At 51.0% G+C, this 24,367-nt stretch overlaps 1 protein-coding gene across 2 annotated transcripts in view; it reads left to right on the forward strand.

Moving 5' to 3' along the window:
* The window catches only part of LOC119711303 (protein CEPU-1), a 363,561-nt gene that overhangs the window by 136,971 nt on the left and 202,223 nt on the right, over positions 1-24,367 (forward strand). Inside the window, exon 1 of one of the 2 annotated variants that reach the window (XM_038161311.1) lies at positions 23,066-23,087. The exons of the other annotated variant lie outside the window; for it this stretch is intronic. Within the exon in view, the coding sequence (XP_038017239.1) occupies positions 23,081-23,087 (7 nt within the window). The 5' untranslated portion in view covers positions 23,066-23,080. Of the gene's footprint in view, positions 1-23,065; positions 23,088-24,367 lie in introns of those variants that run through there. 2 annotated transcript variants of the gene reach the window in all.

Below are 24,367 nucleotides of genomic sequence, written 5' to 3' on the forward strand. Positions count from 1 at the left end.
CTTTCCCCACATCCTTCTCTCTTTTCCTTTCCCCACATCCTTCTCTCTCTTCTCCTTTCCCTCATCCTCCACTCTCCTCTCCTTTCCCCACATCCTTCTCTCTCCTCTCCTTTCCCCACATCCTTCTCTCCTTTCCTTTCCCCACATCCTTCTCTCTCCTTTCCTTTCCCCACATCCTTCTCTCTCTTTTCCTTTCCCCCATCCTTCTCTCTCCTCCTTTCCCCACATCCTTCTCTTTCCTCTCCCTTCCCCCCATCCTTCTCTCTCCTCTCCTTTCCCTTTGTCCTTGTCTCTCTTCTCTTTTCCCCACATCTTCCCCTCTCTCCTCTCCTCTCCTTTCCCCGCAGCTCCCTGCCAGCCGCGGAGCACCGCTCCTCCTCCCCGGCAGCCCCCGCTGGAGCCGAGCCGGGGCTGCCCTGGGGTGCCCAGCCACGGCAGCTCCAGCTGCTGCTGTTTAGGTTTAAGTGTTTACATTTGTTTATCACAAAGACGCCCCTGAGATTTCCTGGCTCATCCGCAGGCTGGGCCAGAGAGCTGAGCGAGGAAACGCACGGCAGCTGGATCAGCAAAACCAGCCCCCAAACCAGCACAAACCCAGCACCTGGCTCTGTGCTCAGCTTGGAGGTGCAGGGAACAGAGTTGGGTGCCTGGCTGGGGGCTGTGGGTGCTCTGGGACCCCCAGCTGGGGCCAGGTAGGACCTTTCCATGTTTTTGGGTGCTTTCAGAGTCGGACCAGGTTGCTGACCCCGTGGTTCTCTTGCAGCTCTCAGTGGCTGAGCCTGCCATGGGGTGAATAATAATAATAATAATGATAATATTAATAACAAGAATAATGCTCTGGCAGCGGGATTGCAGCCTCTCCTGCCCATTCGTTCCGCCTGGTTAGAGGCTAATGGGAAAGCCAGAGGAGGGGAGCACAGCCCGGAGGAACTTGGCTAGATGGAGCCTCCCACAGCATCCTTCATCCTCAGGGATCCAGAGTGTGGAAAACGCCAATCACTTGTCTTTTGGAATTTTAAAATTTTAATAGTAATAAAATGGTTATAAAAATAGTAATATATTTAGAGTAATAAAAATTTGGACATTAGGATTAGGACAATACGAGACAATAAAAACAAAGAGTTACAGACGGTCCGGGTACCTCTTTCTGGGTGAAATAAGCCCAAAAAAGGACCCACGTTAACAGAGGATTAACCCTTAAAAGCAACAGCCTGTTGCATATCCACACACCTCATACACGATGCATAAATTCCATTCAAACAAAGGATTCTGGCTGGGCAGTGTCAGCTTCTTCCTCTGAACCCTGATGGTGTCTCCAGGGCTGAGGAGGCAGGAAGAAGTTCGTTTCTCCTGATAAGGGAGCAATAAATTCTTTTTCTTTGAAAGATTGAGGTGTCCTGTGGCTGCTATCTCGGAGTGAGTCCTCTCTTTAGAAAAAAAGTATCTTGCACAGCATAGTTTCTATTTTAACATTATGTTATAACCTAAAACTATGTTTAACACACTACTTAAGAAAATTAATACAGCACAGCTTTCTACATAATACATATAATATTAATTCTAATTTTTGCGAAAAGCCAATCATAAAATACGCATTTTTCAGAAGAGCAAGCCCAGGCAGGGATTCGAGCAGCTCTGTTCACACTGATGGTGCTGGTGGTGGCCAGGGAAGAGCCTTGAAACGCCGGTGCTGTCCTCCAGCGGGTACAAAGTGTGGTGCCCAGTGTGACAGGGCTGGGTCTGAGGAGTGCCCCATGTCCCTGTGGACTTCCAGCTCCAAGGAGGATGAGCTACCCAAGCCCCTCTCATTATTTGCTTCCCAAGCTCTCCATCCTCTGAGCCGGAAAAGCAAACAGCCGTGTGCCAGGCGGGCAGAGAGGAGGTCACACACCCCTTCCCGGCCTCTCATCCCCCCGTCCTGTCCTCAGCCAGGGGCTGGGAAGCACACAGCCATTCCGGTGAGCTTTGTCCCGATCTGTCCTCGGCCAGGGGCTGGGAGGCACACAGCCATTCCGGTGAGCTTTGTCCCGCTCTGTCCTCAGCCAGGGGCTGGGAAGCACACAGCCATTTCGGTGAGCTTTGTCCCGATCTGTCCTCAGCCAGGGGCTGGGAAGCACACAGCCATTCCGGTGAGCTTTGTCCCGCTCTGTCCTCGGCCAGGGGCTGGGAAGCACACAGCCATTCCGGTGAGCTTTGTCCCGCTCTGTCCTCGGCCAGGGGCTGGGAAGCACACAGCCATTCCGGTGAGCTTTGTCCCGCTCTGTCCTCGGCCAGGGGCTGGGAAGCACACAGCCATTTCGGTGAGCTTTGTCCCGGTCTGTCCTCGGCCAGGGGCTGGGAAGCACACAGCCATTTCGGTGAGCTTTGTCCCGCTCTGTCCTCAGCCAGGGGCTGGGAAGCACAAAGCCATTTCGGTGAGCGGTCCCCTGCAGCCCTGGCTGGGCCAGCTCCGGGATGCTGGCAGCAAGGAGGTAGTTCAAACTTTTATTGGCGTATTCATGTCCTCCGATTGACTGATAAACTGGCTCCTCATTATGTTTTTGTGTTCTACTCGTCTTTTTAATTAGCCTAAGGGCCTCATTAGCAGCAGCAGCAGCAATGACTCTGTGATCAGCCTTGCCTGGCATCCAACCTGCATAATGTCGCAAGGGCTCCGTGCAGGGGGGTTACCTGTGAAGTGCCTCCCCCTCCTCCCCAAGGCCCTGTCCCCGAGGGAGAGGGCAGGGGAACACTCCTGGAGTGGCAGTGCCGGCTTCATGATGGGATGCTGCAAAGAAAGAGGGTGCAAGTGCCAAAACGCTGCTCAGAGCTTGTGGGTCCTCTGCTTTGCTCCTCTCCTGTTCCCTGTCGGGTGGTGATTTATGCTTTAGTTTCCCTGCCCGAGACCCGAGCCCTTTCCCCCACTCCTGCCCTCAGTTTCAGCGGTGAGTGAGGATTCTTTTGGCAAGAAAAGCTGCAAATTGCTCCTGTCCTGTTGTTTGGGGACTTCACTTCTGCACCCGACTCTGCTGGAGGAAGCCAAAACCTCGGGCGCCGTGCAGCAGCCAGGGAAGGCCCTGCCTCGGCAGCCAGCTGGTGCCCCCTTGCTCTGCCTGTGCCATCAGGCAGCCAATTAGCAAGAAATTAATATTGTGATTAGCAAATATTATGATTTTCTATCTGAATCTGTAATAAGCTGATTATTCACTCGTGAGTAGAAGCCACTGCTGGTGGATGAGGCTGCCTTTACCCTGCCGGGATGGAGCTGGGCAGGTCCTGGACAGGAGCATCATCCTGCCTGGAATGGGGGATTCCACCCCGGGCTTGCTGGGCTCCATCCCCACTGCTTGGAGGGGAGCAGGAGCTGGGGCAGGAGCAGGAGCTGGGGCAGGAGCAGGGGCAGGGGCAGAACAGGGGCAGGAGCAGGGCCTGGGGCTGGGGCTGGGGCTGGAGCAGAGTAGGGGCAGGAGCAGAGCAGGGGCAGGAGCAGGAACAGGGGCTGGGGCATGGGCAGGAGCAGAGCAGGGGCAGGAGCAGGAGCAGAAGCAGAGCAGGGGCAGGGGCACGAACAGGGGCTGGGGCAGGAGAAGGAACAGGAGCAGGAGCAGGCAGGGCTTGCTGCAGGAGCCTGCAGGGCTGCAGCCTGTCAGCAGATGGCAATGCCCTCCTGCGGCACGGCAGAGCAGCCCGGTGGCATTCTGGGGACATCAGGGCTGGGGGGGACCACCCTCCCCAGGCAGCACTGCCTTGCCTGCGGCAGCTGAGCAACCTCACCGAGAGAGAAAGAGGCTCGGCACAGTGAGCTGAGCTCTGGTTCTTCACTGTCTGCAGCTCCTGAAAGGTGCCTGTGCTCAGCTGGGGCTGGGCTCTGTCTCCAGGCAGCGCTGACAGAAGCAGAGCACACAGCCTCAAGCTGCACCAGGGGAAATACAGGCTGGAGATCAGGAAAAGGCTTTTTCCAGAAAGGTGATAAAGTTCTGGAATGGCTGCCCGGGGAGGTGGTGCAGTCACCATCCCTGGGTGTGTTTAACACAGCCTGGATGTGGCACTGGCTGCCAGGGTTGAGTTGAGGCGTTGGAGCTGATTTGGACTTGATGATCTTGAAGGTCTCTCTCAACCTGGTGATTCTGTGATTCTGTGAATTTCCTGGCTTGTGTGGCTCCTGCTGCAGCTCTTCCTGGGGCTGGGACTGTTCCTCCTGCTCATCCCAGAGCATCCATGGCGCTCCTCCCCAAAGGGGATGGTAGGAATGTACAATAGTTTGGCTTGGAAAGGACCTTTAAAGGTCTCTAATCCACCCCTCCTGCCAAGACCAACCAAACCAGGGTGCTCCAAGCCCCATCCAACCTGGCCTTGAGCACTTCCAGGGATGAAGAGTCCACCATCTCTCTGGACAACCTGCTCCAGTCTTTCACCCCTCAGACTTGCTGTGCTTTCCCTAGGTTGATTTGGGACATGCTGATAGACATCAAAATCTGCTTTTCCTTTGTGTTTTCCTATGCATTTGGATCTCATGGAAAACATCCTGTATTCAGGTGTTTATCCTTCAAAAAGATATTGGCAAACTTCCCTCCCTTGCAGTTCCCAGAATACTGATGAGGGATGACAAGAGAAAATTTCCTCTCTGTTGTTAAAGGGAGACTTTTTCCTCTGCTTGGGGAAACTGAGGCACACACAGTGATTTCTCAAAGCCAAAGAAAAGGAGCATGGGAGGCAGGAGGAGAAAGCAAGGTTTCATGGACTGAAAACTGTGTGCTCTCCCTGCACCTGTTCTATGCCATTCTGGGACGGCAAAAAATTACTCCAAAATGACCCAAATATGATAATTTATGACAACCTTGTGCTCTGAGACTTCAGGTGCACAGGGGCCAGACCTGAACTGACTTGGAAAAGCAGGGTTTTATTCTGCACAGCCCCGTACTTGTGAAATAATCCGCCGTTCTGGCTGGTTTTCCGTGGAAGAGGGACTGAGCACTAGATGGCGAAAACGAGCCGTGGAAAAGGCCGGTGGTCCTCACCAGTCATCCTCCCCTCCCTCCTTCCCTCCCTCCCTCACCCCACCATCCTCCCCTCCCTCTCCCCACCATCCTCCCCTCTCTCACCCCACCATCCTCCCCTCCCTCTCCCCACCATTCTCCCCTCCCTCTCCCCACCATCCTCCCCTCCCTCCCTCCCTCCCTCCCCCCACCATCCTCCCCTCCCTCACCCCACCATCCTCCCCTCCCTCTCTCCACCATTCTCCCCTCCCTCACACCACCATCCTCCCTCCCTCACCCCACCATCCTCCCCTCCCTCATCCCGCCATCCTCCCCTCCCTCCCTCCCTCCCTCCCTCCCTCCCTCCCTCCCTCCCTCCATCCCTCCCTCACCCCACCATCCTCCCTGCCCTCACCCTGCCACCTCCCGGCCCTCAACCTCCCATTCTCCTGGCTCTCACCCCAGTGGTTTTTTTCTGAAGATTTGGAAAAAAAAAGAAGAGATTATTTGGGGAACATGATTTCTGCAGCTGCAACTCTTCCCTGCCCTTGAGCATCCTCAGTCCAGGACGCAATGGCTGTGCAGGTGGTGCAGCTTAGCACTCCTGCTCTTCTCCTGCCTCCCTTGCTCTGTGATCCCCCCAGACCTGTGGCTCACACTGAGCCCCCTCCAGCCCCACTTGCAGGTCTCTGAGGCCGGACAGAGCTCATTGCAGCACTGGGAAGTGCTGAGGGGGCTGGAAATGGTGAAAGGCTGGTTGGAGAAGGGTTGCGAGGATGTTCCCCAGTGCTGCCGGGCATGGACTCATCCTGGCCAGCTTAACCTGCTGTGTGGGAAATCACTGCACACCTCATGGGCATCGTGCCACCCCTGCCCATCCAGGGCATCTCCACTGTATCCCTAGGCTGGATCCTCAGGGATTTTCCTTATAGGTGTAGGTTGCTTTTCCTGTCAGGTCTACAGCGTCCCTTTCTCCCCTGCAAACACACAGAGCATCTTTGAAACAACAAAGCATCATCATCTCTCCTTCCTCCTCCTCTCCTTCCTCCTCCTCTTCCACCTGATGCCACTCTCACAGAGCCTGGGGCTCTCCCCTTCCTTTCAGGGAGCAGCTGGCTGGCAGTGCTGGGCAGAGCCCTGCCTGGCTCTGCAGGCCGTGGGCAGAGCAGGCTCCTGCTGGTCAGCCTTTGTTTGCTCTCCTGCCACCAGGCTGTGCCGGGCTGGAATCACTCCTCCTCGGAGCAGCCTCTCTCCTATGTGTTTACGACCTGTGCCTCAGGCATGTTTCCTCCCATCGAGAGCTGGCCCTGGCTCTTGCGGCTGCCTTTCCTCCCCAAGCCAAGGCTGGAAGGAGTCTGCTGCATGCTAAAACACCTCACTCCATCCCAGCAGGAAGCAGAGGCAGAAGTGCTGGCTCAGGGAGAGCCGTGTGCCCGGCTGTTTGTCTGTCCACCCTTCACAGAGTCACAGAATGACCAGGTTGGAGGAGACCTTCAAGATCATCGAGTCCAACCCAGCCCCAGCACTTCAGCTAAACCCTGGCAGCCAGTGCCACATCCAGGCTGTGTTAAACACACCCAGGGATGGTGACTGCACCACCTCCCCAGGCAGCCATTCTAGAGCTTTATGACTCTTTCAGGAAAAACCTTTTCCTGATCTCCAGCCTGTATTTCCCTTGGTGCAGCTCGAGGCTGTGTGCTCTGCTTCTGTCAGCGCTGCCTGGAGACAGAGCCCAGCCCCAGCTGAGCACAGGCACCTTTCAGGAGCTGGGAGAGTGATGAGGGCAGCCTTGAGTCTCCTTTTCTCCAGGCTGAGCACCCCCAGCTCCCTCAGGGTTCCTCTCAGGGTTTGTGCTCCCAGCCCCTCTCCAGCCTCGCTGTCCCCTCTGGATGTGCTCAGTGTCCCAAGGTCCTTCCCAAGCTGAGGGGCCAGAGCTGGGCACAGCACTCGAGGTGTGCCCTCAGCAGTGCCCAGGGCAGGGGCAGAATGCCCTCCCTGCTCCTGCTGCCACACCATTCCTGATCCAGGCCTCCACAGCCTCTTCCTGATGCCCACAGCCCTGGTGTTCCCACCTGCATGAGGATCATGGAAGGAGAGGGGAGAAGTCCAGGTTGGATGGAGCTCTGAGCAACTTGGTCTAGTGGGATTTGTCTCTGCCCGTGGCAAAAGGTTGGAACAAGTTGGATCTTCAAGGTCCCTTCCAACCCAAAGCATTCCATGATGCTGTAATTCTGGGATGAGTCTCAAAGCAAGCCCTGGAACCAGAGGTATCCACGGCTTTTCAGAGTGAGCTCAGGAGAGCTGACATCACCTCCAGAGCAAGGAGTGGGGTTTGAATGGTTTTAATGGGGGTTAAAATGAGAATGGAAGTGGGATGGGAGAGGTGCTGGGCTTCCTCTTCAAATCAGAGCTTATCCAAGGAATTTATTTTCTGCTGAGGATTTATCACAATCAAGAACTGAATTCAGAATTTCTACTTTACCTTTTTTTGGTTCAAATTAGAATTCTCTTGTCTGATGCTTTTCCTAAAACTCGAATTTGTGGATCCAAACTTCCCCAGAGGCTGAGCAGTTTGTAAACGCATTCAGGCCCAGTCCCAGAGCACATCAGGGGAGGTGACTGTGTGCTTGGTGACACTGCAGGAGCGATGCCACACAGCCAGGTGAACAAAAGGCAGCTTGGTGGGGACATGGGGACTCTGATCCAGGCTGAGTTAGAGACACCAGCTCTGTAATCACTGGCAAAAAGGGGATTAAGAAGGGGCTTCGTTGAGGGCTTACACATTTCTGAAGGGAATTGAGCGGATTGATGCCGCGAGACTCTTTGAGCTCGTGTCAGATTAGAGGAACAAGTGGGCATCAGTTTAAGCCAAGATGCAGCAAAGCAGGACATTAAAGGAATTTTGGTGAATGTACATATATTTAAAATATTTTTCCTGTGTGCTGTGATTAGTTAATCTAAGTCATTGACTACCCAAGGCAGCAGTCAGAGTAATCAGTGCAAATGACTTTAAAATGAGGCCAAGTTGGTAATTAGGGATAACAAATGTCATGTCAGGAAAGTTGTGGCTTGGCTCAATGGCGCTGGAGCTTTGCAAAGATTGTCCAGACCCCGTCCAGCCAGTGAGGGAGGAGGAGGAACAGGAGAACCTGATGGCGCAGAGCATGTTGGGCCATGCTAATTGTGTCCCAGCTCTGAGTGGGTCAATTCTATTGGGAATTCTTTAGAATTTCTTAAGCTTTTTTTGGGAAATCTGTGGGAATTCTTGGGGAGTTCTTTGGGGAATTCTTTGGGAATTCTTCAGGAATTATTTTGGGAACTCTTGGGAATTTTTTTTGGAATTCTGTGGGAATTCTTGGGAATTCTTTGGGGTATTCTTTGGGAATTACTGTGAATTATTTGAAAATTATTGGGAATTCCTTGGGGAATTCTTTGGGAATTTTTGGGAAATCTGTGGGAATTCTTCAGGAATTATTGGGAATTCTTGGGGAATTCTTTTGGAATTATTGGGCTTTTATTGGAAATCTTAGGGGAGTTCTTCGGTAATTATTGGGGGTTATTTGGGTTTGGGAATTCTTTGGGACTCCTTTGGGAATTCTGACTGCCCTTTTTGGGCTGGTTTTGGGGTGCTATTTGCAGAGGAAGCAAGAGGCTGAGCGAGGCAAACCAGAGAGTAGCTGAGCAAGTTGACTCAAACACCATGAGGACTTTGAGCTCGCCATCTGTAGGTTTCAGAGTTAACATCTCTCGGTGTGAGTGCCTGATAAGACATCTGACGTTCAGCTTAGCACTGAATCTCCTCTGTCTGCTGCAACTCCGAGCAAACACAGCCCTTTCCTGAAGGGAGGCACGGTTTTTGCCTGTTTGTGAAGTGCACAGCAGGGCCCTGATTTCAGCCCTTATCTCTGGAGCTCGCTGGAACAATAACAACATCTGAAATCCTCGAGTTTTGTAATGACTGTTTTTACAAAGTCTCTTCTACTTGCGTTTGAATTTTTTTTTTTCCCCTCTAAGTTGCTCTGTGAATAAATTGAAAGCAGATACAAACCACAGCCGGCCCCCTGGAAAGTGTCACCTTCACAGTGACGCCGACCGTGGCGCTGACAAAATCTCCTGTCGGGTGGCGCGCTGGCAGATGGCAGCGTCCGCTGGGACGGAGCAAACGAGCAGCGAGAAATCCTGCAGAGAAACGGCCAAAATAACCCCCAATCCACCCCAGAATGGGTGTCCACTGGGAGAGGGGAATGCTGCCAGAGGTTGTAGCAGGCTGCCTTGAGCCCTCCCAGCTGGTGGCTGCTGAATTCGCGGATCCAGGCAGTGACAGGATGAGGGGAAGTGGTTTTAAATTGACAGAGAGCAGGGTTAGGCGGGATATTAGGAGGGAATTCTTCCCTGTGAGGGTGGGGAGGCCCTGGCACAGGGTGCCCAGGGAAGGTGTAGCTGCCTTATCCCTAGAAATGTTCCAGGCCAGGTTGGATGGGGCTTGGAGCAAACTGGTCTAGGGAGAGCTGTCCCGAGCAGGGCAGGGGCTGGAACTGGATGATTTTTAAGGTTCTTTCACCCCAGACCATTCTGGAATTCTACAATTCTAATCCCAACTGCCTTCCCAACAAAAAGCTAGAAGTAGCCTAGGAGTGTTTTATCTTCCTCTTCCTCCCCTTGTTTTTCTTTCCCCCATCCCTGCTCATTCCTTGCCATGACTCCAGCAGCCATCTAATGAAGTGGAGGAATTTATACTGGCCAAAGTGGAATGTATGAGGCTGATTGCCTTCATCTTATTACCCTTAATGGGAGCCTGTGTAGATAAATCCCACTGGATCCTGATGGAGGCTTACATCTGAATATCTGGCATGCAGTGTGAGTTATGGGAATGCTGAGCCTGGGGGAAGGGGAGTCCCACGTGTCACCTGCTGCAAAGCACAGGAGTTCAAGTGCTCCCGTGGGGATTTAGGAGTGATCCCGGTGACACACACAGGTGACAACTCTGGGCTGGATTTTTGTATAGATGGGAGTCCGGTGGCTGCTTTTGTGGGTGATCCCTTGTGCTGGTTATGGTGGTGGCCCTATGCTTGGTGGCCTGGGGCTTTTTCACTGGTTTATCAGCCTGCACCGTGCTGGATCCAAGGGGACAGTGGGACCCACCTGTCCCCCACAGTCCTGTCCTCCCCACACCTCTGAGATGCTGGAACAGGTCACCCAGAGAGGCTGTGTACTCCCCATCCCTGGCAGGGTCCGAGGGCAGCTTGGGTAGGGTTTGGAGCACCCTGGGATAGTGGAAGGTGTCCCTGCCCATGGCAGTGAGTAGAATGAGATGAGGTTTAAGGTTGCCCCCACTCCAAACCATTCTGGGTTCTGTGATCTGTCCTTGCTGCTGGCCATGGATGGCCATTTCCTCTGTGGATAGCAAAAGGAAAGGAGGAGCCATTTCCCAGGGCTGTCAGAGCTATAGTCCTGCTGGTATTTACTTTTCTTTCCCCAATAAGCCCTGAACTCCCTGGCTAATTAAATAGCAAGTGGCTATTAAGCTCTTGCCTAGGACTAAGGTTTAATAAGGCAGTAATGGGCACTGTGTGTTTGTACGTGTGTACCCAGCCTGAGGTGGGAAACCTCAGCCCAGGTGCTCTTTAAATAGTCAATAGTTATTTATTAAACATGGGGCAGCTATCCAGAGAAATTTAAATTAAAGGCCTGGCTGAGAGATGAGCTTGGATTTAAAGAATTAAAGGGTTAGCAGCCTAGCACAGCATGCACTGGAATCCTAAACCTGCATTCCTAAAACTGGAATAGCAGAAGGAGGCAACACATTGCCATTTAATTTGTGTGAGTTCCCTGTTTGCTCTGCAAATACCAGTGAAGGTTAATGTTTTTAAAAGTTTTGGCCTGGCTTCTTTCCCTCTGATGGCAATCTGGGTGTGCAAAAGCCCAAATGACAGTTCTCCTGGTGGTGTTATTTCCCACTGGAGCCCTCCAGCTGCTGCTCCTTCCTTGGTGTGAGGCTTATGGGCACCAAATGTGAGAATTACAGGGTTTTAAGGAATTAGGGTTATAAGGGACCCTAAAGCTCATCCAGTCCCACTCCCTGCCATGGGCAGGGACACCTTCCACTAGACCAGGATGCTCCAATTCCTGTCCAGCCTGGCCTTGAACACTCACAGCTATCTTTGGAAGTGTTCAAGGCATCCACAGCTTGTCTGGACCTCACCACCCTCCCAGGGAAGAATTTCTTCCTAAAGAGGATCCTCATTTCTTTATGGGCTGCACCAAAAAGGGGATGCTCAGTACCCTACAAGAGTGGCAGGGGGAAAAATACCTCAGTTATGGTGGAACATTGCATCCATGGATGGATGACACCTGCTCAGGGCATGGAATGTCAGTATTACACTGTGATATATATAATGTCAGTATTATATAGTAATTAATATAATATAATATAATATAAATAAAATATATTATATGTAATAGGATATACAGTTAATCAACTCTCAGCAGGGCTTTCCCATTCCTTACCTTCCCTTTGCAGCCATAGCGATCCTCACTTCTTTTTCATTCCATTTTCCTCTGGGGGTAGATGGGCTGGCTCTGTCCTGCTCACACTTGAACCAGACACTTGATGGCATCTGGGGACTCGCAGAGCTCCCCCCGTGAAGCTGCTTTCCTCTGGGTTTGTCTTCCCTGCTTAGGCAGCCAGCAGGGAGCTGGTTCCCAACAAGTCAGCTGTGCCTGCAAGCACCTCGCTGTGTGTCAATAACTTTGCTACAGTTGGTTCAGCATTGCTCCAGGAAAAAAAAAAAGAAAAAAAAGGAGGGGAGAGTGTGGGAGTGGGGAAAAGAGCCTTAACTGCTGCTGTTTATCCCTCTTATTTTCAGTTCATTTTATGCAGCTTCAAACACAGCTGACACTCACCCGGGTCCATTAACGGAAAATAAAGGTCAGGGCTGGAGGCAGCGGCGCTGCCATCCCCGGCTCCTGTGTGGTGTGTGGTGAGAGCCAGGCCAGGATTTTCCATCTTATTCTCATCTTGGGGGATCAGCTGGGGCTGAATTGGCTCCGAGTGCCAGCAGCCTCCTGGCCCAGCAATGGGGACAGCACCAGGCAGGATGAGTCCTGGTCACTCCTTGGATGCTCTGCAGGGCATCTCCCTGCAGGAATAGTGTGGTTACATTTAGGAACCAATTCCAACTCTGTTTCAGGGATTTAGGGTCATACAGGACAAGCTGCACCCCAAAATCTCACTTGTCCTGAAATACTGCTATCAACCTTCTCCTTAAGGCAGATTTACTGATTTTGATGATTCAAACAAGATGAAGTTTACTTGCTGGTGTGCTGATGGTTTCAGGGTGGGTCCCTCAGTTTCTCCAAAGTGTCCCAGGAATATGATTGGCTGGAATATTTCCTGTGAGCAACACGAGTTGCTGACACAGGTCTAGAGTCTGGGCCTGAGGCTCCTGGACTCCGTCTAATGGAAAACATGAGGATTTTGTTAGGGTGATATGGAGGGCTTGATGCCATGTTTGGGTGTTGTCCAATGTGTCCAAGGGGATGTGCACTCTCCTCTTTCAGGAATTCTGCAGAATGGACTTCTATCCCTTCACATTTTGCTGGTCCTTCAGCCTGCAGATCCCATCTCTCCACTGGAAATTAGGGATCCTGTATGTACCTTTTGGGATTTGCCTTTTGTTTTTTCCCCCCCTGAAATTTGCTGCTGGGCTCCATGCAGGGCAGCAGGAGATGCTGGAGGAGTGGCTCTGTTTTCCCATGCAGTGCTCCCAGGCCTGTGCAGGGCTCTGGCAGCCCTGTCACCTTGCTGTGCCTCTCACACCTCACTCAGCTCTTTGCTTTATTGCCTTTGAGGAGTAAACCTGACCAAACTGTGGATCCTGAATAAAAGAGCTGAGAGCAGCAGGTTGGTAGGAGCTGGATGACAGCACCTGGAGCAAACTCGGTGGGCAGCAAACCCTTGCAGAGCAGGAATTTGCCCCTCCTGCTTCCCACCAGAGCTGGATAAGTCATTCAAGGCAAGCAAAAGCTGTTTTTGTGCCCTGCCTTTGCATTTTCCTTTATTTGTGGCTTTCCCCCTGGTTTTAGCTCGGTGTGAGGCAGCTCCTGCCTCTCCCTCATGCACAGTCGCTGGGTGATGTCTCTATCAGGCTTGTGCAGAGCATCCCTCCCCAGCGTGGCAGCACTCCCCCATTCCCGGCTCTCCCGATGTGTGACAAAATCCTCCTGCCACTGCCCTCGGGCTCTGTGCTCCAGCTCTGACAGAGGGATGGGGATAGGGGAGCTTCATTTCCAGGCTGGATACAAAATCCGTGGTGCTTTATTCCTTCCAAGACACTCACCTGGACGCTTCCCCCATCAGGATGCTCCTGCTCCTCACAGCTCCCTCTTGCCTCATCCCCTAACTTTGTCTTGTGCAGGCTGTAAAGATCATCCCTGCTTCTCCAAGGAGCATCTCCAGGACTTCTCCGTGGGCAGGGAGCCCCGGGGCAGTGGGAAATGCTCTTTAGGACCAGCAGATCTTCCTGTTTGTATTTCAAAGCACCAGTGGAGTGGGACTGGGATTTTTGCCAGAGTCTTGCTAGAGGGAAAGTTTTCTCTGGCTCAGTTCACACAACGAAGATTTCTCTTTCTTTTTCCCTCTCTGCTTTATTCTGATAGCTTTTTAACAGGATCAGCTAAATAAGCAGATAGAGTGTACCAGTTCACAGGCCCCTAGAGGTGAGGAGCCATTGCAGATTAAAGTATTTTTGTGATCTCCAAAGCAGCTGTATTTTCTATGCAGGCCCTGTTTTGCTGATCCTATTAAGGGGTATCGTGGAACACAGCACCTCGTGGCTGTGTGTGTCTGGCTTTTTGGGAGCAGGGTTTTTTTTAGTTGGGTGGTGGATCTTGTGCCTTGCCTCATTGCCTGTCTTCCCAGACCCTCAGACAGAAAGGTCTCTCCCTAGGCTGAAAGGAGATTTCAGGATTAATTCAGGACTGAATTCCATACGGTCCTTTAGGAAAAGACATTCCCCACACCTCGAAGGTCACCCTCTGCTCTGGAGTGACTCGTGCTCTGCTGGGCTGGGGGGAGCTGTGGCAGTTCAAGGGTCAGGCTGGAAATTCCCTAAATGTATTCATCCCTGTATGGGATGCAGATGCTGTGGGCAAGGTCAGGGGATGGGATCTCTCCCCTTTACCAACTCTCCCATATCTCGGGGGGATGTAGCTTCATTTCACCCCATTACAGCTCTTCCAGCTCACCTCCATCCCTCCCCTGTTTCCTTTGCAGCCCCTGGCCCAGGGTCTGTGCAGATTTGAGGTGCCAGTGATGAGAGGCACGGATTTCCCTCCTCCCCCTGTGAACTGCTGAAAACCCAGTGCTAATCTGAGCTTTTAAAACCAGCTCTTCTGCAAAGCACTGGGCCCACTCACCCCTGAGCCACCTGTCAGCTCCAGAGGAGCCCGCCCAGGGACCCCCCCTCACACTAATGAATAAGGACAGTAATTAATGATCATTGCTATTTGTGTTGAGGACTATGACTGCTGTCACTGCTGACTGCTCTGGCAATTACCAAGGCTGCTCCCTCCCCGCTCTGGTCAGCAGGAGAGGAGGAGGAGGAGGAGGAGGAGGAGTCACAGAGATGCTCGGGGCTGGCCATCTCCAAAGTGTCCCTCAGCATCACCTTGCTGAGTGTGGGAGCAACCAGCAGCAGGTCCCTGTGGTGCTTCTGCCACCTCGGCCTCCTCCTCCTCCTCCCAGTATCAATCAGCCTGTTGGAGCTTTCCCAGATGGGTCTCACTTTCTGTTCCATCTCATTTGACATTTCATCAGCTGTAGACAGCAGAGAGACGTGTCAGCTCCTGAGATCCATCCCCGACCTGCCAAAAGGCTTGTGCTCCTTGGCAAGAAATGTGATTATTCTTCTTTGTGGCAGCGATTTCTCTTTGTGTTACCTTGGGAAGGAAATTTCAGCCCCCGTCTCATTTCCTTCCCCTTTCCCAGCAAAGGCCTGGTGCTTGTTCTGGCATGATGGAGATGTGGCTGAACTTCACTGGCTTATGCACAAACTGACACCTGCCATGTGAAAATCCCAGCAGCATCAAGAGTTCCTGCTCAAAAGAGGGGGAAAGCACCAGTGTTCACCTATGGAGAGCATGGAGATCTCTGGTGGAAGCTCTGATGCCTGCTCAGAGTGGAGGGAGGGGCTGGGCAGGTACAGTAGTGCCACTGCAGGAGCCTTGAACCCTCCCCTTCCACCCTTCCAAATTCAGCTGGAAAGATACTGAGCCACGCCCCAACTTCCCCTGAGATCCAGCTGCTCATCCCTCCCTGCAGCTGGCCCTCATCTACATGCTCCAGCTGCTGTCTGGGTGACTTGTGGCTGGTAGGAAGATCTCATGGCAGAGAGAAGAATTCTCTGTATTTTTCCACATTCCAATGTTCTCTGTGTGTGTGTGTTGGTGTCCCATAAACGGTAATGATGGACATTATGTTTTGAAGCTGTTTGAAGGGAGAACATAAAAGCTAATAGGTAAAAATAGGCTTTTCCATGCAAATTCCTTAGGAAATTAAACCCAGCCTGGCTCTCAGCAGGTTTTGTGATGCCCCTTTCCACGGGGCTGGTGCTCCCATGGGCTCAGTTCTTCCCTGCGGAGGTGGGATACCATCCCTGGGCTCTGTGCAATCAGCTCAAACAGAGGAAAGGGTGTCTTTGGAATTGTTGGCAGGTGGAGGAGCTAAAGGAGGTGAGGATTTAAGAGCCTGGGTTCCTCCTGTTGTGCACTGGGGCTGTGACTTGTGATAACGCCCCAAGGCACCGACTGAAATGCACGTCATAAATTAGAACCAAAAATGTGATTACTTTGTCGCTTGGAAGACAAATGTGTGTGCCTGGGGAGTAACAAAGCAGGTTTGATTTGTTGTTGTTTGTACTATGTTTACTATTATTATAACTTATTCCAAATTATTCCAGTCTGGAACAGACAGGAGGCTGTAGCTGGCAAACCTCTTTTGAGGGTGGGTTTGGGGAAAGGGCCAAATCCTAAAAAGCTGAATGTCATGGCATGAAATGGTCTTGAATATTGCTGGGGGTGGGGAAATTGGGAAGGTCTGGAGAAGGTCTGGATAATGGAGGATGTTGAGTGGAGCTGGAGATCCTGAGCCAGGAGTACAATCACTGAGAGGATGGGGAGGCCCTGGTACAGGGGGTCCAGAAAATCTGTGGCTGCCCCTTCTCTGGCAGTGTCCAAGGCCAGGCTGGATGGGGCTTGGAGCACCCTGGGACAGTGGAAGGTGTCTCTGCCCATGGCAGTGGGTGGAACAAGATGATCTTTAAGGTCCTTTTTAACCCAAACTATTTGAGATTTTGTGACAAAATAAATCAGAGAGAGTTATCATCCCTTTCTGAGGACAGAAAGCTGAGGTGAAGCCCTGCTGGATACTTGCCCACCCTGTGTAACTTTCAGCTCAGAGCTGAGTCCTTGGCTTTGGACCCAGCTTGCTGCTCCATCCCTCCCTCTGAGCAGCATCTCCTGGGAGCAGGGCACTCCTGAGCCCCTCCAAGCACCTGCCAGGATGAGTGACAGAGGATCCTCCCTTCTTTCCTCCCCTCTAGGAGCAGAGATCTCCAAAGAACATCCCATCCCCCATCATTCCTGACTAGGGGAAATAAAAATGGAGCTTCTAATACCCATCTCCACAGGAATCTCTAATGCTAAAGAGCTTAGAGGGAGCACTCATGACTTTGAGAAGAGTAAAAGCCTCCCTCGTCCCCTAAGCGGTGTCCGGCTCAGTGAGCCAACACGCTCTGATACCATGGCAGATGGGTATTTCTAGCATTTGTTTTGATGATGAAAGTGTACATTGTGCTCAAAGATGCCCCCAGGACACATTGTTCTCTGGATAAAGGGATGGAAATTAAAACTAAGTTTCCTAGGTCAAAAGGACGCTCATTAAACCATTCAGGCCTAAGAGGAAAAAGAGGGGGGATAATAAAAAGACCCAGCTTGCAAAACCCAGCCCTTTCCTTAAAGGAAGGTGGCTCTGGAGGAGGTGTGCGGGCTCAGTTTGTTGCTGTGTGTGCTGGAAAAGCTCCGTTTGGATGAGGATCTTGGTACAGAGCACATCATCCCAGGTTAGGGAGCAGGTTTGGGGTTGGTGTGCTGGAGGGCCAGGAAATGCTGGGGTAATACTTATTTTAGGATTGTAGCCAGTGATGTTGGGACTGGCAGGAAAAGGCAAAGCCATGGGGTTTAATCCAGGGAGAAAACATCAGGATTCGGTTCCTTGCATCAACAAGGTGGTGGGAAGGCAGGAGTGTGGTCAGGAGATGGTGGGAGCAGCATCTCAGGAATGGGATCAGCCACTGCAGTGCTGCAAGGTGGGTGGGAAAAGAGGGGAAAAAAGGGAGTAACTACAGGAAAATGCAGATTCCATTAAGGTTTGGGTCCAAGCAGGGGCTGTGCCCGCTCCCTCTGTGCCTACTGGGCTTTGCCCTCTGCTTTCCACCCCCTTCGCAGCTGACGAACAAGCCAGGAGCCCCTTAAGAACCACATTTCCCTCGGAGAATGGAAAAACACCTCGTTGTGGAGATGGAAATGCCAATCAGTGGGAGCCAGGGGAAGAGAGGAACAGCGTGTGGCCTCCGCAAATTGCAGGAAAAGTGACACAGTTATTCAGAGCTGCTCGGGGAGGGAGGGAGCTTTAGTGGATGGATGGGTAAAGTGGTCTTGGATTCCTTTTATAAGCACATTATTGAGCCAGCATGGACAAATTGTTTCCCATTTTTGTTGCCCCAGTTTCCCCAGCTGTTCCAAATGGGACTGATTTTTTACCTGCTGCCTAACAGGGGTGGGAGAGAAGCTTGGGTTGTTCTTCCCAAGTGCTTGGGCATCCCCAGAAAGGCAATGCCATGGAAAAGCTGGGCACTTTTGGGGCTCCAAAACAGGATCAGGCACTCAGCTGTCAGATTTAGGCTCTAGACTGTTGTTATCCCATTGGAAAATATGTAAAGGCCATCCAGGCCACCCAGATAATAATCCAGGCCACCCACCAAAATAATCAGATTTTGTTACTCACCACATTTAAGAGATGAATTAGGAAAAACCCATGTTTTGAAAGCGACCTCTCCCCTCTCTCCTTCCCAGAGCCAGCCCCAAACCAACAATCCTCCTGTTTATTTTTCAGTGTGTCTCTTTTGGAGCTGCTGCTCCCCTTGTTTGGGATCTGATTTGCCCTCCAGAGATCAGCCAAGAGCACCAAGTGTCATTTTAGTTCTCTCCTCTGGATCAAGGGAGAGGATTCATAGATGAGGCTATTGCTGTGCGTGTGCTGGAGTGTGGAGCTCTTGTTTCTCCTTAAACATTTCCTTCCTGGAATCAAATTTGGGACTCTCTGCCCCAGAGTTAACACCAAATTCTTCCTTTCTCCTCCCCAAAACCATATCAGGATTATGGGTCCCCTTGACAGCAAGAAATATCCTGGGGCTGCCAAGTTTTTCATCCTTTTCTTCATCCTCCACCAACCCTCACTTGTATTCTGTTATTAAAAGAGTTCCTTTTGATCTGGAAATTAATTTCCAGATAAACTCAGGCACATGGGAGCCATCTGCATCCATGAGCAGGAAGTGGTTTGGCGGCACCAGCTGCAGATCAATCCCAAATTCTGTGACATCCCTGAACCCCAGCAGCCCCAAATGCAACGAGGTTTTGTAGGGTTAAGCTCTTTTATGGAAAAATAGATGTATAGGAATGTGAAGATATACATTTTAAAATTTCAATTCCCCCCTCCATCTCTATTTTTTTGAGCTTTTTGCCTTTGAGGGTGGCAGGGCTTTTTTCAGGAGCTTCACACCTTTCTCCATGCAATATTTTTTCACCTGCTTCCAAAGCCAAGGCAATTTTCCTGATGCTCTGGCTGATAGAGAGTCCTGCTGAAATCCCAACTTTCCTTTTCCCTTTGAAATAAGTCTCTCTTCAGGGTGGTTAAGCACAAAAGCTCCAAAAGGCAGCTGCTGAGGGCTTAAAAACAGGGAGAAAAGAGGGGAAAATAGGAAAAGGCTGCGACTGCATAATTTTTTAAAAAATCCTTTTGTATTTTAAGGGCCGCGTTCACCTAATGAGGAATGCCTGTGGAAAAGGGATCCCTTCAGAACAGCACGTGGGAGGGGGACGTGTGGGAATCACAGAATTCCAGAACAGTTTGAGTTGGAAGGGATCTTAAAGCTCCATCCAGCCCCACCCACTGCCATGGGCAGGGACACCTTCCACTGTGCCAGGCTGCTCCAAGCTGTGTCCAGCCTGGCCTTGGACATTCCAAGGATCCAGGGGCAGCCACAGCTGCTCTGGGCACCCTGTGCCAGGGCCTCACCACCCTCCCAGGGAAGAATTCCCTCCCAGTCTCCCATCCAGCCCTGCCCTCTGACAGTTTGAAGCCATTCCCTGTGTTCTGTCACTCCATCCCTTGTCCCCAGTCCCTCTACAGATCTTTTGGAGCCCCTTAGGCACTGAAAGTGGCTTTAAGTATTCCTGCTCTGCAGCTGAACACCTTCTTCCAGCCTGTCTTTGTAGGAAAAGTTCTCCAGCCTCTGGAGCACCTTTGTGGCCTCCCCTGGACTTGCCCCAGCAGCTCCATGTCCTTCTGTGTGATGGGAAGTTGTGGGAATCCCAGAATCCCAAACTGGTTTGGGTTGGAAGGGACTCTAAAGCTCATCCCATCCCAGCCCTGCCATGGGCAGGGACACCTTCCACTGCCCCAGGGTGCTCCAACCCCCTCCAACCTGCCTTGGACAGGGATCCAGGAGCAGCCAGAGCTTCCCTGGGCAACACAAGTTCACAAATAAAACACAAGTTCATAAAGAAATTTCATTTCCTTGTGCCTCAGTTTCCCTTTCTCTGCTGTCACCTGGCCTTGGGAACACGCTCGGGAAGGGTCCACGGACTGAGCACAGCCTTGGGCGATGCTGAGAACCTTAATCCAGACCTAAAAGGTGCTTAAAAAAATCCTCCCTGCTTGACTTTCAAGTGGATTTATCCGTAATTCACTCTCCATGTATGTACTAGGAAGGATTTGGGCTCTCAGAGGGTGGGTTTAGGTTTTTTTAAGACGTATTACTTTTTTATTCTTTAAAGGCAGCACACGAGGGGAAAAGCAGCTAAGTTCACCTTTAAGGATTTATTATCATTTCTCTAGAGCAGGTATTTACTCGGGGTATTTCTCAGAGGAAATGACTGTCGATTATAAAAAATAAAATAAAATAAAATAATAATAATAATAAAAAAACCCCTCTCTCCTTAAGCCAGTAACCTTGTGGAGTGATGGATTGTCTCACTGAAAGTGGAGTTAGGGAGGAATGGAGACTGAGAGGAAGAAATGTAGATACTGTAACATACTCCAGGGGGTAGGGAAAAGGGATATGAATTATTAAATATAATTAATAATTGAAATAATTAACAGCTGGAAGAGATTTTTTGTCCATCCTCCACATAATAGGGGAGCAATGTTTAGTATCAAGCTGGAGTAACCATGAGTAATTTGATGTTAATTAATTTGTTGGCTCGGTATTCTAAGCATTTATGGGTGTTTTCTTTCCTTATAAATATATTAATAAGTTTAAGTCATTATACAAAAGTAATTTCGAAAATAATAATAATAAAAAGAGAGCCCTGGCAAACGCAAGTCATTTATTTTTGATCAGTAATTAAAATGGTTTTTCCCCCACTCTCGTGTACATCAGAGGAAAATGGCTTTGTTCCGAGTAGCTTCTAATCCTTATTTTCCTTCCTCTGATAGGAATTTATGTAATTTGTTTTTTGGGTCCAGATTTATGGATTGCTTCTCATCGTGGGCTTTTGGAGTCCGTTGCTGGAGCTCCTAAAGATGGGAGGTTTTCCTTCCCCAGCCCTGTCCCTGGATAATTCAGGAGGGCTCTAAAAGATGGGGTCAAATGATGGATTTGGGGCAGATAAATTTGGGAGTGCTGGATGGGTGGGTGGTGGATGTGGGTAGGATGAGCCAAACCTCTCTGGAAGCCCTGCTGGGAGGGAAATCCATCCAGAGGAGATCCAGGGGCAGATAAATGGGGTGCAGTGGGGTTGATTGCAACCCCAAATTCTCCTCAACAGGGCTGGAGGGGCAGGATGCAGATGGATCCAGGGATGCTTGAAGGATATGTGGTTCTGGCAGGGCACAGCACTGCTCTGCTGATCTTCAGCTCCGTCTTTGGCATGGAAAGGATCCCAATGTCCCTGTTTGGAACAGCAGAGGTGTCCAGCACCTGTCCTACCTGTTCTGGGATCTGCTCCTCCTGCTCACGTGCATCTCACAGTGAAGTACCACGACTTGGAGTGGTGTCGCTGTTCTTCAGGAATGGGTTGGTCTGGTTGAAATCCATGGGGTTTTCCAGGGGTTGGCAGCCTCAAACTGAATCCCAGGCCATGCTGCTGGAAGCAAATTCCCTGTCAGAGCTGAGGTGGCAGAGACAGTGCCCTCTGTGCCACACTTCGCTTCCACCTGGGGAAACTGAGGCCACAGCAACACAGGGGAGAAAAGGCTCGGGGTGCAGGCAGTGTTGTTTTGCCTCTGGATTGGGATCTGGGGTGGGATGCTTACTGTTTGGGATGTTCAGTGTTTGGGATTCATTTGGGATGCTCCATGTTTGGGATTCTCAGTGTTTGGGATGCACTGTGTCCAGGATGCTCTGTGTTCGAGTTGCTCAGTATTTGGGATGCTCACAATTTGGGATACTTGGCATTTGGGATGCTCTGTGTTTAGGATATTTGGTGTTCCAGATGCTCTGTGTTTAGGATGCTCTGTGTTCAGGATGCTCGGTGTTTGGGATGCTCAGTATATAGGATGTCAGTGTTTGGGATGTCAGTGTTTGGGATGTGCTCAGTGTTTGGGATGTCAGTGTTTGGGATGCCAGTGTTTGGGATGTGCTCAGAGTTTGGGATGCTCAGTGTTTGAGATGTGCTCAGAGTTTGGGATGCTCAGTGTTTGAGATGTGCTCAGAGTTTGGGATGCTCAGTGTTTGGGATGTGCTCAGTGTTTGGGATGTGCTCAGTGTTTGGGATGTCAGTATTTGGGATGCTCAGTGTTTGGGATGCTCAGTATATAGGATGTCAGTGTTTGGGATGTCAGTGTTTGGGATGCCAGCATTTGGGATGCTCAGTGTTTGGGATGTGCTCAGTGTTTGGGATGCTCAGTATATAGGATGCCAGTGTTTGGGATGTCAGTGTTTGTTTGGGATGTCAGTGTTTGTTTGGGATGTCAGTGTTTGTTTGGGATGTCAGTGTTTGGGATGTCAGTGTTTGGGATGCCAGTGTTTGGGATGCCAGTGTTTGTTTGGGATGTCAGTGTTTGGGATGCCAGTGTTTGGGACGTCAGTGTTTGGGATGCCAGTGTCTGGGCTGCGCACAGGCAGTGGCAGCAGATGGAGGCTGTTGGATGGCAAATGGCATCTCCATCCTCGGGGAGCAGCGGGATGTTATCTGCAGGCAGCAGCAGCAGCAGCAGTGTCCCTTTGCAAAGCTCAGCACAAAATAGTGGGGCTGGGAAGGAGCTAATTCCCATCCTCATGGGCAGATGGGAGCCAGACCTATTTGTGGCCTGGCTGTGGGAGAGGAGGTTGCAGGGAGTTTGGATATGCAGGCTGCTTTGGAGTTGGGTGCCAGGGGCAATTAAGGTGCTGCTGGAGGGATAGAGGAGGGAATCTCTGGACACAGAGCAAAGGGGGGGAAATCCTTTTTTTCCCCCCACTCCAAATGCTGTGGGAACTGCAAGATGCCTGGTGGCAAGGACCTACTGCTCCTGCCCCAGGGAGTGAAAGCATTAAAAGTTGGAAGTTAAAATGATGGAGCTGAGCTGTAGCAGCAGAGTTCTGCGCATTTCTCCCACTCAGGGATTTGCCCTATATTTAATTTTTTTCCCTGACTGCTTTAGTGACTCTGTAAACGTTGCGGAGTTTTTGTGTCTTTTTTTTTGCCTTCCTGCTAGATGAAGTGGGTTTGGTTTTTATTGAATCAGTTCCCTCCGAGGATAGAGGTTGCGAGTGGATAAAACCTCTTTCAATCCCATAAAAATGCCGTCAGGGGATTCACTTAAATTTATTTAATCCTGTGCACTTTATCGCGGTCACTTCATCATGGCAGGTAAGTGGATGCTAATGGATCCCTTCTTTTTATGGCCTGCAGACTCCTGGAATTAGATCCCCCAGCTGCAAATCTCTCGTTTGTGGTTGGCATTTTATCTTCTTTCTTTTATTTGATTAGCAGAGGGAGTGAGAGGCAGGACGCCCATTTCAGGGAATTAAGGGAGGACAGCTTGTTGCTCTAATCTACTCTGACCCTCTGGGTGGCACCAGCCAAAATTTCACCTGGAGGAGACGCTCTGAGGGTGTCAGGACACGAAATCCTCCTCCAGCCCTCCCATCCTGGTGAGCTGGGATCTCTCGGTCCAGCTTTGTATGATAAAAACCACACAAAGCTTCTGCTCTTCTCTGCCTCAGCAATGAGTCAGGGTTGATGTGAATTTGCCTCTTCTGATGGCCTGATTCACTCTGCTCCAAACCTGACAGGCCTTTTTCACTGAAATGTTGAACTTCATTGTCACTGAACCATTTTCTTTTATAAAGTCAAAGTGTTTGGGTGCTTTCGGGTGAAGGTTGTTGAATTGCCTGCTCCATTAATGCTTTTAAAACAGAGATATTTTTTCCCTGCGCTGTCACAATTCTGCACTTTTTTTTTTCTCCTGAACTTGCTTTAGTATTTAATTTTGGCTGCTAGATCTGGAGGCTTGTCCTGTCTGACCTCCGAACCCGAGCCTGTGGGATGCTCAAGCTCAAGGATGAGGGCTGCTGATCCCATGTGGTCCAGCCCCACCGGGCAGCTCCAGCCCCTGTGATGCTGTTGAATCCCTTCCCACCAGGAAAATACACTATCCAGGCTTAGCACCATGAAGTGTGGTGCCTGCATGGAAATTCTGGCCAGCTTAGGCTTTGGAGAGCCTGAGGGCTGCGGGGTTTGTGTTCTGGGGCATCACCATTTTGTCCCCAAGGGACGCCTGCAAATCTGTCCCAGAGAGACGAAAGGCTCCTCAGGCTCTCATGGAATGTGTTGTAGGGTCCTATCTCTAGAAAAACCTTACCTGGGGGATATAACCGAGAGTTTCCTCATGGCAAAATGTCCTTTTACAGCAACAGGCACCCGAATCAATCCCACCTCCAGAATACTCTGCAGGGGGAAAGCAAAGCTTGGTGTGGGCAAATTAACCTGGTGGTTGGTACAATGGGAGGAGCGGTGCCTGTGGATTCCCAAAGGGATTTATTGCCTCTTGGAAGGATCCCCTGCACACCAGAGCATCCCTCAGCACCCACCTCCCTCCTGTGTGCCCCAGGCAGAGGAAGGCTGGTGTTGGAGTGTTAATGGAAAAA

This window comes from Motacilla alba, chromosome 24 (genome assembly GCF_015832195.1).
Source record: "Motacilla alba alba isolate MOTALB_02 chromosome 24, Motacilla_alba_V1.0_pri, whole genome shotgun sequence".
NCBI classification, from domain to species: Eukaryota; Metazoa; Chordata; class Aves; order Passeriformes; family Motacillidae; genus Motacilla; species Motacilla alba.